This window comes from Sapajus apella, unplaced genomic scaffold (assembly GCF_009761245.1).
Source record: "Sapajus apella isolate SASKATOON/1434 unplaced genomic scaffold, GSC_monkey_1.0 scaffold23, whole genome shotgun sequence".
Taxonomy (NCBI): domain Eukaryota; kingdom Metazoa; phylum Chordata; class Mammalia; order Primates; family Cebidae; genus Sapajus; species Sapajus apella.
Genome location: NW_022436963.1, coordinates 27,613,944 through 27,629,541, shown reverse-complemented (window position 1 = coordinate 27,629,541; position 15,598 = coordinate 27,613,944). Strand labels below are relative to the sequence as shown.

Here is a 15,598-nt window from a genome sequence, read left to right as displayed (position 1 = left end):
GCGAAAAGAGTAATTTTATAGTGGAGATCCCTGATAAAAAGTACTTCAGCCAGGTAATCAAGGCCAGCATCATCAGTCATAAATCATTTTCATAAAGTTAACCTTGATATGTAATGAAAATCGTTCCTTACCTTTATGTTTGTCCTCTCCAAAACTTGTAACCCCAGTCTAATTATGACAGATATAGGCATATTCTAACAGAGGGGCAGCCTACAATGAACTGGTGACCACTCCTCAAAACTGTCAAGGTCACCAAAAACAAGAAATGTTTGGGATACTTTTACAGACAAGAGGAGACTAAGGAGACAAGAAAGCTCCATTGTAATGTGATACTCCGGATGGAACCATGGAATGGAAAGGCATAAATACCAGAGAAATTTGAATAAAATATGTTTTTATATTAATCAGACATCAATATTGACTGGCTAATTGTAACAAATGCACTATAATAATGTAAGATGTTAGTAAAAGGGAAATTGTGTATGGGGTTACACAGGATCTCTCTGTACTATCTGTTCAATATTTCTGTTCTAAAACTATTATTTAAAATCCAGTAGTTAAAAAAAGTATTTGAGCACACAAGGGAAAAAAACAGGAAGAAATAATTTTCCATTTCTCAGAAATACAATGAAGCCCTTAAATAATAGCCTAAAATTAGCTCTGCTAAAGAATTGACAGTGACCCTCTCCAGTCTCTATTTGATAAAGGGCAGCCTGGGAAAAAGATAATCAGTAAAGCTCCCAAAGTGAGGATCCCTGACTCTTCCTTCACTGAAAGTCTGGAAGGAAAGAACTGATCCCAAGAGAAATGTGTGATTGCATGTTGTTACATCAATCCTATTTTCATTAGCCTGCAACTCTCCGGGGCCTTTATATAATATTCTTTATCTCTCCAGAGCCAGGTGTCTGTCCCTTGGGGAATCCTTCCTGACTACCTAAATGAAGCAATGAAGGAATTAATGATTGAATGGGGTATTCAATATATGCTTGCTAAGTGAATATATAATTTATGCTTCAATTTGTCAAATGACTAAGTGAGGAAATGTCATTAACCCTTGGAAAGATTAAACAGAATTTAAAATGATAAATCTATTCTTCTGGGAAAGTCTCTTAACACAAAAATATAATACAGAAACCATTTTGCTTCTTGACACGTGTTCCTTTTTACCTCCTCAGTCAAAGCAGCTTTGACAATTCCCAGGATTAATAAAATAGTTACTGTTTATTGCCTATTATGGGTCAGGAACCTCAGTAAGTGAGCTTAATAGTATTTCCATTCCTTATAAAAATTCTGCCATATTAACTATTTATTCTCTCTGTCTATGTCTCTCTATAATTTTTGACTTCCTGATACACATAAGAAAACTGACCAAAGTCATTCAGCTATTGGCAAGGGAAGTTAAGACTTAAATCCTGCTGTATTTGAACTTAAAAGTCCAAACTTTTCAGTGTACATTTGCCTTCAAAGGCTAGTAAATTCACTAATAAATTATTTATTGCTACAGTGAGTGCTTTTGTATGTGAGTGCCTGTTGGGGTGAATATTATATTTTAATTTCTGAAAAATTGGCTTGAAGATTTGTTAGTTTTCAGATTTCTGAGCATGGTCAACAGAGGTGAGTATTCTATAATTTATTATTTTGTGCCAAGCAATACCATGTCGTGTTTTAAAAAGTTATTGATAATATTATGTTGCAGAAAAAGTCATTAGCAAGAATCTAAAGATTAGGTTTCACTATACATTTCTTGAGTGAAAGGTGTAAATTATGCCTAGGAAGACATTCTGTTCTCTATCTACTCAACTCAGTGAGGGAAACAAAAGATAAATGAGTTTTTAGACATCCAGTTTCTAAATCATTAAGATACCTGAGTAATTAAAACAATAAACCAAAAATAATTGCTAAGGATCTGAAAACTTTCAATGTGTCTAGCTGATTTTAAAATGTTATTGTCATCTTGAGTGACTTGAGAAATCTTCCTGCAGTATAAACTGCAATGATGTCCACATTTGTAAGATGAAAAGCAAACATTATAAGAAACAGCTCCTCTGTCACCTGAAAATTCTGGAACACCTAACAACATCATGGAGAGATTTTAGATTTGTTGCTTGACATTAATAGCCAAGCTGGGTATCTTTGGCTTCATAAATTAGAAAAAAATAAATAAGATATACATGTACACATAAATATAGTCCTCTGTGTGAAGGCTTCAGAACTCACAGGAACATTCAGTGCTGCTACTACTGTTATTTACATTCCAGAACACTGACAGAACAGTTACTAAATTAAGATTTTTTTTAAAAAAGGAAAATATGTTTGGTTGTTTATAAAAGGAGTAGAATAGAGTTATGGGGGATATCAGTTTAATTTCTTCACTCAGTGAAGGCCCATATTTTTTTCAAAGGAAACACACAGATGTATCAGTCAATCATACTACATTTGCATAGAACCTATACAAGGAGCTTCTCAGGGTATTTCACAATACAATTAATTTGCAGTTTTCATAATTAAGAGTCTGCCATGTTAAACAAATGAGACAAAGCTGAGAGTTGAAAGCTGTGATCATGTCAGCTCTGAAACTCCAACACAGAAAGTCAGTTGCATATCCCCAAAGTCACAACAATTAAAGTTAAGACAATTACTTGAAGCTTTGTCTTAATTATTCTATACTCACACTAGCCTATAGTGGTTTAAGATTATTAGATTCTATGAGTAAACACTTCACCCATTCTTCTCTACACCTCACTTTTTATACATCTTGCCTGAATGATGGTTTCTGTGACTGTAACTATGTTTTCTGAGTGCTACCTAATCAGGTATACCAGACTTTTAGAAATGGTGTACATTGCCATCATCATCTATAAACCAATAAGATGTATAACCCTGATTTTTTATGTGTTTTGGAAAAACTTTTTTCTTCTCATTAAAACACAGCTTGAATTTTTACAAGTTTATCTTTTGAATTTTGGGGGTTATTTTTAATATGTAAAATTAAAACTTACTTGTTGCTGGAATAGTAGTAATTATAGATAATCTAAATAGGAATATATCTATAATTCCATTCCCCAGATCAAGCATTTGTTAACATTTTGTTAAAAATTTTCAAGTCTTTTTCTAGTAAAATATTTACATAATTGAGGGTCATACTGCATCTGCACATGGAGAATTAAGTAAGTCAGATACTGAGAAGTTAATTCAATATTAATATGAGAGGGTTATAAGCATGAGTTTTGAAGTCAGAATCTGTGAGATGTAGATTTGAATCACAGATAAGCAACTTACATTGGGTAAGTCACTTAATTTATCTAAGTCTCACTGTATTTACCTTCATAATTAGTATTTAAGAAAACAATGACAAATTAGGCAAAAATATGAAAAACCTCTTTCTGGAACTTGAACAATTGGCAACACAAAAGTATGATCCTGAAAGAGAGGAAAGAAATAAAGTAAGATTTTGGTAGCCCTTATTTTCTGTGTAGAGACACTCTGCATCCAGATCAGAGAATAGGAAGGGGAGACATAAGTAGTACGGTACTTTGTCACTGAGTGGGGAAGACAAAGATCAGATTTGGAGAGGCTGAAGTGGGTGGAATTGGAGAACATAGTATTAGAAAGGATGGCATTACTCAAATAATGTGCTCTAAAGGTCTGCATAGGAGTGTCACATGAGGATGGGCAAAGAAAAATTTTCAGAGCTCAAATAGGCCCAGAAGACATTAGAGTTCCACTATGCCAGAGAAGAAAGACTTAGTAAACATTTGAAGCACTCAGCTGGAGAATTCATCTTAGTACTAAACTAGCCTTAATACACTACTGAATAATGAAGGATTCACAGTAGCATAACAACAGCCTATCAAAATAAAGTCCAAAAATCTTTTTATAAATATACCATAATTTAGCATTCAACAACATGACATTTATGATGCCTACTATTCAATCTTAAATTACTAGATATCCAAACAAGCAGGACAATGAGAACCATGACTAGGAGAAAAAGTAGTCCTTAGAAACAGACCCACAAAAGATGTTGATAGAACTAGCAAGCAAGGACTTTTTTAGGGTTCCTATATAATTACAGTGCAGAAAATTACAGCTGAAATAACTGCAAACTTTAGATGCTATTTAAGAAAGAGTGTCTAAGGAAACCAAAAGGCAATAGAGGAGATAAAAGCAAAGGTATTAGCTAAAATTTAACCTCTGATGCTATAGCTAGTTACAACAGTAATTACAGTCTAACTGCTAGCTAGAAAAACATAAAACCTCACACTAAAAGTCTAGTTATTAAATTTCCTTTAATCTGTTATAATAATGTACAGGATTCAACAAAAAAATTACAAAGCATACTAAAAAACAGTCTGAGGAGACAAAACAACCATGATAACTAGACTCAAATATAATGAAACTTTTAGAACTATCAGGCTGGGGATTTAAAACTGAACTACTTAATATCAGACAGTAATTTTAAATTGCCTATACTGTAATTAATATGCTAAGGACTATAATAAAAAAGTGAACAGCATATAAGAACAAATGGGTAATGTAAACACAGAGAAGAAAACTCTAAGAAAGGATCAAAAGGAAATGCTGAAAATAAAATACATCATAATACAAATGAGGAATGCCTCTGATAGGCTCACAAGTGGACTGAATGTAGCCAAGGAGGGAGTAAATTAATGAGAAGCAGTATCAATAGAACTTCCCAAACTGAAATGCAAAGATAAAAAATAATTAAAAATTTAGAAAAAGATTAAGAACTTGGACAGAAGGGGGATAAGAAATGGTATAAAAGATACATAACAGAAATACTAAAAGGAGAAAAAAACCAAACAAATGTTTAAAACAAGCATGGCTGAATAGTTTTCAAAAATAATGACAAACAACAACCCATAGATTCAGGAAGCTCAGAGAAAACCAAGCACGATAAACAAATACCACAAATAATCTACAACTTCAAGAGAAAAATTATTCCAACTAATAAAGGGTGATACTTCCTAGTTATGTGAGCACATATATGTTGTACATTAAACAAATATTTAATGAAAGCCAATTTTTATTTCAGCAGCTCTCTTATGTCCAAAAAATAAACAGAAATTAATAAAATCTGATATTGTAGCTGGTCTTTCTGTATTTTTTCTTTTTCCTTCTACCCATCTATTTATTTCCTTCCTCCCTCTTCTCTCTATCCTCCATCTATTAAAATATATACATCTTAGTTTAATAAATGCATCATCTATAGCTTAAATAGCAGCCAATAATTGGTTAGTAATGTAACAAGAAAAAAAATATTTGATTTTATTCTTCAAATCAACTAGCTTTTCTCATTTTTGAGGTTATGGAACATCTTAAAAAAGTGTAAAGTACCTCAAAAAGTAAACAGGAAGATTTAGTAAAAAGAATATGAGTAAAAAGAAGTCCGCACATTTGGTAAAAAAATGACTAAAACCAAATGCTGCGCAGCAATATTTTTATTAAGAGATGTGAGAGAATATGATTTATACTAAATATTCAATAGATTTTATAAAAATATTTGGAAACAAACTTACAAATATAGATTTATAATTTTAAAGATAAGACATTTAATTGTTTTTATTTTCAGATTGTTAATTAAACCTATAACATAATTAATCTTCTGGTGAGTGTGTTGCTTTTTATGTTTGTTAATTTTATATATTTAGAGGACAATACAGCATTTAGTAAATATTATAATTTATAATGGACTAAAAGGCATTTGCAGTATGTTTGCAGTGTGGCAAAGATAATCTGTTTTCTGAAAACTATTGACAAGCATATATGAAACTCCTTTTGGTAGCAGCTAACATTTGTAAGTTTTCCAAAGCAGCAAAAGTATTTTCACATACATTTTGTTGTTTTGAAAAAATGAGAAATGTATCTGCACTCCAATTATACAAAATGTAAGATTGTTACACCAGGTATTTTAACATTACCACTTTGACCCAATAGATTCTTCAGACTTTCCATTGTTACCCCAAGGTATTTCAATCCTGTTAATGACTTCTTTTAATAAACTTAATGTAAACATTGATTAATTTCATTAGAAAACAATTTACAGAGTATACTCCATTAAATCAAGTATTTCTTTGTCAATTTTCTATGAAATATTTTTTGGTAATTTTTATTATTTTTCTATTCTCATTTAATATTATTTCCAGTGCAATAGTTATTTTCTGCATAAACTTAACAAACATGATTTATCTATCAGGTGTTCCTTTTTTATCTATCAGAGATGTGTGTGTACAAAAGAAACCCCTGACAGATAGATATTACATTTTTAATAGATTTTTTTTGATAGATTTTACATTTTGGGAGGTTTTTAAACTATTAATTTTCCAAATCAAATTTTTCTGGATCAAATATTGCTAGTTTAAATTTTGTCAAAAGTTTAAGGACTCCTTTATGTTTTTAAAATTATAAATTTTACGTTGAGCAATTTAACAATATGTTGATTGTTCTCATCACCAGGGGTTAATAGAAAATAAGAGATTGCTTTATTTATTTCTAAATTATTCCATATACCTCATATATTCCAAGTTTTATTTTTACTGATTGAATATTATCACCTGTCTGCTTAAATACATTTGTGTGTGGAGAGAGAGAGAGAGAGAGAGAGAGAGACAGAGAATGTGGCACAGGTTTACCCTTGGTCAATTCAGGTAAAGAGTATATGATGACTATGTATTACTTTTTCAACTTTTCTATAGATTTGAATAATATAGAAATTAAGAAATTGGTAAGTAAGCAGTTCAAAGACTATACTGATCATGTTCTCTCTCCTTCTGTTTCATTCTTTCTTCTCCTTGTTTTTTAAATCCCAACTTAACCCTAATTGCCACTTTCTCTCTTATACTAGCATCAATCCTGAGGCAGAGAGAACAGAACTGGGCTGGGAAAAACTGAGAATTTATACCCCTCTGAGATAGCTACTCTCTTTGAACATCCTCACTAAATCAAACATTGTTTATATAAAAGTAGAATGAAATTTGCATTTTGGCTTTAGAATAATTCAGTGAGCATTATTACATAAATGCTAAGCCCAAGGCTTAATGTGTTAACATGTATTATCCATTCTAATCTTCACAACAAACATACTGGTTAGGAATCATTATAACTTCTTTTGGACAAGAACATGGAAATCATAGAGTTTATAAGCATGTTTGTTAACAATCAAGTAACTCTTGAGAAAATTGGGAATTGAATCTATCTCCAAGGATTTCAGAAGCAGTTTTCTTACCATTTACTTAGAAGTTCCTAAATTCAGATTTTAAAATCAGGTAGGCTTAGGTTTGAATTGCTCTCTTCCTCTGAATAGAAACATATAACTGAACAGGTTACTCTCTAATCTGAGCCTCAGTTTCTCATATGTAATGAAAACATAACTTGTCCTGCAAGATTTTGACAATTATATACATTGTATCATAAATGCTCAGTTATAGGTGCTTAGCAAATGAAATTATTTTCATTAGATTCATGAGAAATAGCCTCAACATTTTCACGTATTTTATTGTGGAAGGGCATTTTTAAATTTCTGGAATTGATATTTCCTGATGCCAAATGCAATGAAATAAGTTATTAGTATTCTTTTCAGATATTCTCTTTCATTGGTTTTCTTTTTAAATTAATTATCTAATTCTCAAAGTATTTCCATGACATTTAATATTTTTATAAATCTTAACTTCTGAAAAGGCTTGAAAATGGTGAAAGTTCATCATGTCTTAAAAGGCAGGCAAACAAATAAAAACTGATGCAAAGCCCCTATTTGTCACTTTCTTAAGAATGACTTAATCAATCAATAATTATTTATTTGACAAATGCTATGAGACTCATACTGTATGAAAAGAAAATATGGCCTCTTAAATCCATGGGAAATGACTATTCTGAGAAATTTAATTCAAAGATACATAAAATTCCATCTATAGAAAAGAAACTAAGATTGAGTAACCACCATTATTTGGATTGCTGAGTATGTTTAACTTAATGAAATGACTGAGATATTTAAGGATGTTTTCCAGATTTTTAAGACTAAGTCACTATTTCTAAATGTGATGGCCACATTAGGAATAGACTTTGGATTTAGAGGTTAGCCCTCTGAGCTTACCTCTGAGTCAGTTAAGCCTTTTACTACTCAAAGTAAGTTCTGTTTACAAGAAGCATGACTAATTTATGCAAGCTTTTTAGAAATGAAGAAATCAAACATCACCCCAGACCTATAGAGTCAGAATATTAATTGAACCATGTCCCCAGGTAGTTCACATGCATGCTAACATTTGAAAATGACAGTCTAGTCTATTTGTCTTTTTTTTTTCCTGATATTCACAAGCACAAAATTTGTATACCTCCAAAAAGCAGAGGTGTTCTAGATATCCCATGTAAAAATGTGGGTATTTTCCTGGCTTAAAAGTGTTCCAAATATCTCCCTAATAAATAGTTATCTGAGTAAAACAAAAACGCCTCCACTACCAAGGAAGGTTGGGCTCAATTCTAATTATCCACTATGAACAATGGACTTTTATCAGTCTTATTTTGTAAATGAGCAGTAGTTTTTTATTTATCAGAATTGTTGGTTAATTAAGCAAGGAAATTCTCCAGGCAATGTATTTCTGGATGTAGGATAAGAGGCAGTGAAGGACATGTAGAAGGTTTAGTAACTTGCCCATCATTTTATACAAGTGCACTTATTCCCTTGCAATGTGCTTCCTAAAAGGGTCTTATTATGCTTAAACTAAAAGAAATATCAGCACATGTAGGAGAGAATTGCAGCCTTGATCATTTCCAATTGCAGCCCTGAGCATTGTTTGAGTATTAGACATGTTTGTTTAAATACAAATCAGAAAGTTCCACTGCTGCCCAGCATTTGAAATCTACTTGGTAATTTACCTTAGTGCAATATTTGAATAACAAAAAGGTTTTTAATTAAAAAAAAATTAAAGCAACCAGGAAAACAAAAACAAAAACCTTACTTTCCAAGGGCAAAACATTCCAGTTTTACAGATGAATCCTTTGCAGCTTGTATAGTTTCAGGAAAACGCACTTCAATCTTTGGTTCATATTCCCCCATCACACCTGTTAAATATCAAAAGAGCTAGCAGCATTTCTGGAGAATAGAAATTTTCTATGAAGTAAATGCTTCATTAACCAAAACCTGATTATGTCTTCTTAATAAGAATTAGGGTTTTCAATTAAGAATTTGATACATACAGATTCTAAAATGTTTCTGTGTTTTTAAAAAAAGACCCTTCTCTAGTGATATCCATATTTATCTACCTTTGACAGAACTCAGAGAGCCAGATCTGATTTTAAAAAATAAAATAAAATAAAAATTTTTCAGCTAACATTGTAAGAAGTCCACGGAGGTAGGTCTTAATCCAAAATAACAGTATTTCTGTAGCAAAACTTATAAAGTCATAACATTAATTGAGATAAGTATATAAATATTCATGTATTAGTACAGTAAGTTTTGCTGCTAAATAAGTTTACTGTATACCTATAAAAATTTGTTTTAAGTTTTAAAATTTTCAATCAAGGGAATTGAGGATATCTGCTAAGATAAGAATAAGATAGCTGTATAAACTATTATAAATACACTACCTACCAGAGAAGCCGTAAGAGAAATATATCTGTAGGCTATTCTCATTATCTTAATTAATTTTATCAGTGACATCTCAAGATTATTTAAATACTTTGATCATTTTTAATTGATACACCAAACATCAGATTAATACATTCCTAAAATAAATAGATTGTTGGTAGCTAATATAATTGCAGAAAAAGTGAAAATTACAAAATATATATGAAATAAAAATACTTCATTTTTAAGACCTTGATCATTACAAACATTTAAAGAGGTTATGGTGAGAAGGTAGTGAATACTACTTCATTCAACTAAGTTGATAGATTCTATTCTTTTTCGCTTTCTTGATGTCTGATATTACTTGCATGACCACTTTTAGAAGAGGTTTGGTTATTATTTTATGTATAATGCTTCTGCTCTATTTTTACCATATATGTGTTCAAGGGAATAGAGGGGATAGAAGAAAGGAGGAATTAAGAAGGGAAGAAGCAGGAACTAAGAGTAGATAGAAAACAAAAAAAAAAGGAAAAACATGGTAGAATCTCCAAGTGTATTGTTGGCTCATGAATTTTTCCAATCATAAATAGCAGGACTCATTGAAGGAGAGAAATTGGACTTAGGAATAAGTCTAATGGTTGCTGAAATCTTAATGAAGACCTTGCAAATATATTTAGGTGGTTAGTGATTATAAAAACTCTATTATAAAAGCTCTTTCTATGGGACTTGTTTCACAATTCTGTTAGCCTTTATTAGCGTTTTATTCTTGCTTTTCTTCAGCTCTTTGGAGGGGAGAAAAACTCCATGAAATATTGCATTTCAAGTCCTGAATACAATCATAAAATGCACCAACAAATTTTCTATCTTTATGAATCCCACTGTGAACATTTAATTAAAGAAACAACTAGAGAATTTTTCTACTTCAATGACTTCCTTCAACTTTCTGGCTCTTTAAATCTTGTACCAGCTATGACTTGACTAAGCTACAAAACTCGTCAGAGATTAGTCTGAATTATGTTCCTTCGATGAATATAATTAGCATAAATCTTGTGTTTTGTTCTTCTTTGGAATGCTCATAATTAATGTTAGTCTGCTTTGCTTTCCTTGGATATGAAATTTTCCCTCCATTTTGCCAGCCATGTAAATAAAGGGTGAACAAAAAAAGAGCAAATATAGAAAATAGGGGGCATTAAAAAGTAGCTGTAACATATGTTCATTAAACATATATTGATTCAATTATATAAGTTTGGCAGCACCCACACGTGCACACATACACACACGCCAACTCCCCCAAACATCATTTTTGCTTTCACAAAGTAGTCTTTAAGCAAAAAAAGACAAGCTGTTTCAGTGCCAGAAAGGAGATGGCTTGGTATACACAGGACCATGTATACTGCACCACGTGGGTGAATTAGAGAATTTTTTATTATATTTCTGGTTTACATATTTGTGAATTGAACCTAAACTCATAGATAATGTGGCTCCACCAAACAAGAAGGAAGCAGAAAGCTTTGGAGATCTTCCCAGGCTTTAAGGGCCACAGATAAAGTATATTCCCAAGATAACTCATTATCTTACCATCAGTACGCTGCACTAATGGAGTGGGTGGACCTTGAACACTTCTCTGGGCCTCCTTGTTTGTTATAAGGCAAGTGTAGTTGCCCACATCTGATGGTTCCACTTTGGCAATGTACAAGTTTCCCGTTTCTTGAGATACAAATCGCCTATTGTCCTCTTGGACGTATAAGGGGTTATCATTGAAGGTCCATGAATAAGATAAATCTGAAAAACAGAAAAAGAAAACCAAAATCATACTTTCCTTACTGCATTCATTCATATCTGAAAATTCTTTGTCTTACTTCCCCATAACTAGAAGAAAATTGTGCCTCTATTTGCTCAATAGCTGTCATCTGGGGTAATTGTAATGTTCCCTTACATTGAAATATATCTCAGTTTTGATGATAAATTATCTGGGCACTTTGCCATCATTGACGTTTTGAGATTAAAGATGTAACAATAGGATGTTAAGGAAGTAAGTGGATGAGTTTATTAAGAAATGCCATAAGATATATATACACTGAATTCCTTCAGCAAAAGTTATGCTGCTTCAAAGCAATGTTTCTCAATGCATTATCAGAAGAATTAAACATACTTGCAGGTACTTGTTAAAAATTTAAGTTTGAGAGCTCTACCACAGATCTTGAAGTTCATTCATTTGATCATCATATAATTTCCTTATATTTTTATAGAGACAGGGTCTCACTATGTTGCCCAGGCTGATCTCGAACTCCAGAGCTCAAGTGATGCTCCTGCTTCAGCCTTCCAAAGTGCTAGGATTACAGGCATGAGCCACTGCACTGGCCTGATTATTACATAATTTCTAAGCAGGTATTCTGTGACAGTTTTAGGTCTTAGAGTAAAACCAAACAAAATCTGTGTGCTATGAAGGTCACATCAGCCACTGCTAATTGCCAATAATGTGGATAATCTCAATGTAGGATGACATATGCTTTGACAAAGGCATTATAGGCATTTTTTTCTGCAACTGCAACCACTACTGGATTTCTAGCATCATAAATTATTTCTGCTATCATTTGTATGTCATAGAAATCAAACAAGATGGACTATTTTATGTCTGATTTCTTTCATTTAACATAATTTTAAGGTTCATCTATTGTTGTCATGACTGTAAGTCCTTTCTTCCATTATATTGTGGATGGTATTCAATTTTATGAATATATCATAATTTGTTTAGACACCTTTCTGTTGATGAGCATTTGGATTATTTCCAGATTGAGGTCATTATGTATTAGGCTGAAATAAGCATGCTTGTCTAAGACTGTCTGTGTACATTTTTATTTTTCTTGGTTAGGTTCCTAGGAGTAAGCCATAATGTAGCTGTATGTTTAACTTAATAGGAAATGTCAAAAGAATTTTCTAAAGTGGTTGTACCAGTTTATACTTCCACCAGCAATATTTGAGGGTTTCAGTTGTCCCATAGCATCACAAAAATCATGTGCCGTCAATTTCTTTTTTAGCCAGAAATTTTTGAGCAAAGGTAAATATTCATATGTTTTAAAGTTTAGTGAATTTAATTCTTCCTGAAGCTAAAAAATTAGCTGTACTGTGAAAACTAGGTAGAACAGAACTACGTCTAGGTAAGTGGAAGAATACAGTTGGTCCAAAGGGGACCCCTCGAATAGGTAGAGTGTATATATAGGTACTCAGGGTTAAGAAGGGGAATGCACAGCAGCTAAGTAAAAACAAAAAAAGCCTTCACTTGGATGGCCCCTCACACATTTTGGAATCACAGCTCACAGGGAAGCAGTTTATGCATCTTGGAGCCTCTTGTCCAGAGAGATGAGTTCCTATTTGCCAACTGTACTTATATTAAAAGCTGGCACAGAAGCAAGACATGGCAGAAACAAAAGAAACAAATTATTTCTGGTATGTTCCAGTAGGCTTCCTCAGCTGGGAACAGACCATCTGAAACATTCTTCACTAACCTTGCTAAATTTAAATTACCAAAAGTACATGGTGGCAAAAGAAACTGACACCTATTTTGGACTTAAATCTGATCTGTAGAGACAAACTCTTGAAAGTGGGAATGAAGGAATATTGTCAATTTATCATCCCTTCCATCAAGAAAACAAAAATGTATAAAGCATGAACCATACACTTAAGGAATGAGATTTTTAGGAAGAAAGAAAGAAAAAAGGGAGAAAGAAAAAATGGAAGAAAGGAAAGGTGAAATGAAGGAAAGAGAAGGAAACAGTGAATATATTAATAGTGGGAAGGAGCAAAAGAATTACTTTTTCACAATAATTTATAAATAATGTCAGTAAAAAGAAGTTTACCTCTGCAGACAGAATCCAGATACCATCCCCAGGAATGAAGAAGACATGAGGTAAAGATTTGACCAGGAATAACAGTAACACAGCAAATGCTACTTGTGCACGAAGTGAGAAAATGCAAAAAGTGTCATTTAATCTATAAAAGTAGTGTCAGGTAGGAAAAAATACCTAAGCAGCCAGCAGTTTTATGTAAAAAGCATGTTATGAGTGTTGGAACGTGTGTGTGTGTGTGTGTGTGTGTGTGTGTGTGTGTGTGTGTGCTTGCGATGTTTATGCAGATTATTACATTTAAAAACATGGAGATGTATACAGTGGTTTTCTCAGAGTGGGTGGAGGGAAATACAAAAGGCTTTTACTCTCTTTGTAATGTGTTTCTGTCATATTAGAATTTTAACTTAATAACCATTTTTTGGTATAAATTGAAGAAAGAAAAAACAGGACAAGAATAGTGTCAGAAAGACTAAACACCAGAATGAGGTGCAACTTGTAAAAACAGAATGGATAGCATTTCTTATTGTTACTCTGAACTGTTCAAATTGGTGTTTTATGTTTTATTCAGGCATTAATTCCCAAACCTGATGCACATTAGAATCACGAAGGAAGCTCGTTAAAATACAAATAGCTAACTCAATTCTTAGCAAGTTAGTTCTATTTATTCTGTCTAAGCCAGGTGTTGTGGAATCTGTGTTTTTAACACCCTCCAAATGACTCATGCAATTGACTAAAATATTTTGTTAAGAGCACCCATTATTGAAAGAGGAATTAAACATCTCAAGTTTATCAAGAGATAAAAAACAAAATGTAGCAAAGGCTAGTCACAAAAGAAAATGATACAACCTTTATTTTAGCACTGGAAAAAAAGATTTTGGAAGCATATTACAGCTGTCTTTATACATTGAAGGGCTGCCACGTGTATAAAAAGTTAAATAAAACCCTCTCTATCAATGTTGGGAAGGCAAAAGTAGAACTTGTGGCTGCTGGAGGTGACAGAATGCTGTTAGACTTAATATAATGAAGAACAGTCTAAATTTTAGGATAGTAGTAGATGATTTACTAGGTAGTGAGCTCTTTATCATTAGACATGATCAAGCTGTGTATGGATGAACACTTGTGTGTACCTGTGCAACAATCTTGCATGTTCTTCACATGTACCCCAAAACCTAAAATGCAATAAAATAAATAAATGGGAAAAAAAAAACCAAACAAATCATACAATCACACACACACACAAAAAGATATTTTGACAATGGATGGAGGTTAAAGCTTAGCTTCTATGAATGGTTTACTCCACCCTCAACATTCCTTTGATCTCCCTACGAGAGTCTATGCTTTTGGATCAAATATGCATAAATGCAATTTGCTTTTTATTTTTGAAAAATGCTTTGAGATTCTTATGCTGTTCTCATGTATTGAGTCTTTATTTTCTTTTGCAAGTCCCTGTTGGAGTCTTTCATCGTTCCATGTGGTCTCTTGCTTCAAAGTTTCTTTACTGATGTCCTTTGCTGCCTCACTTCTAAGCCTGTTGCTGTCTCCACCAAAGAGACGCTCAAAGGGTTTTTGTTTGAAACCAGAGTTGTCTAGATAGTAAATTTTTCTTCAATATAAAAAGGAGGGAAAAATATAGTTCAGATTCTCCTGTTGTCATTGACTCCTCATCTTTTGAACTGTTTGTGAAATAAAGACAATCTTGAGCAAATTCCTAGGGCCGTGTCTCAGCTTATGGATCCTTATTCAATGCGTATTTGTGGAGAGAAATAAGCTTTAGCTCTCTGAAATCCAATGTCACTCCTTTCACTTAAAAAAAATTACAGGTTGCCACTAGTGCCCAAGAAATCTTTGTATTCTTCAACCTGTAATCTTGTGACCGGGTACTGTAATTTTCCTCTCTCCCTTGGTGAATTCATTTTTACCTTAGCTGCTAAAACTTTCCAAACCATTCCTACTTGTGGTGTATTCTTCTTTAATAGTGGAATATTTAGAAGCTCCTGGAAGAATCTAGTCCAGAAATAAGAACGATTACATAAAGATTAATAATAAATTTTGAAAAAACTTTCATCATGTCAGCAATTGCTTTATGAGGCTAAAACATATTGCTAATAGACAGAAGAGCAGAAGATCAAACACTGCATGTTCTCACTCATAGGCGGGTGTTGAACAATGAGAA

The 15,598-nt window shown here is 32.6% G+C and overlaps 1 protein-coding gene across 3 annotated transcripts in view; it reads right to left on the bottom strand.

Annotated features, from left to right (window-relative positions):
- The window catches only part of CNTN6 (contactin 6), a 295,215-nt gene that overhangs the window by 91,024 nt on the left and 188,593 nt on the right, over positions 1-15,598 (bottom strand). For 2 of the 3 annotated variants that reach the window (XM_032290508.1, XM_032290507.1), the window contains exons 6-7: positions 11,159-11,362; positions 8,973-9,075 (exon numbers count right to left, since the gene is read on the bottom strand). In XM_032290508.1, the coding sequence (XP_032146399.1) occupies positions 8,973-9,075; positions 11,159-11,362 (307 nt within the window). The remainder of the gene's footprint in view (positions 1-8,972; positions 9,076-11,158; positions 11,363-15,598) is intronic. The other variant, XM_032290509.1, reaches the window with a different exon arrangement.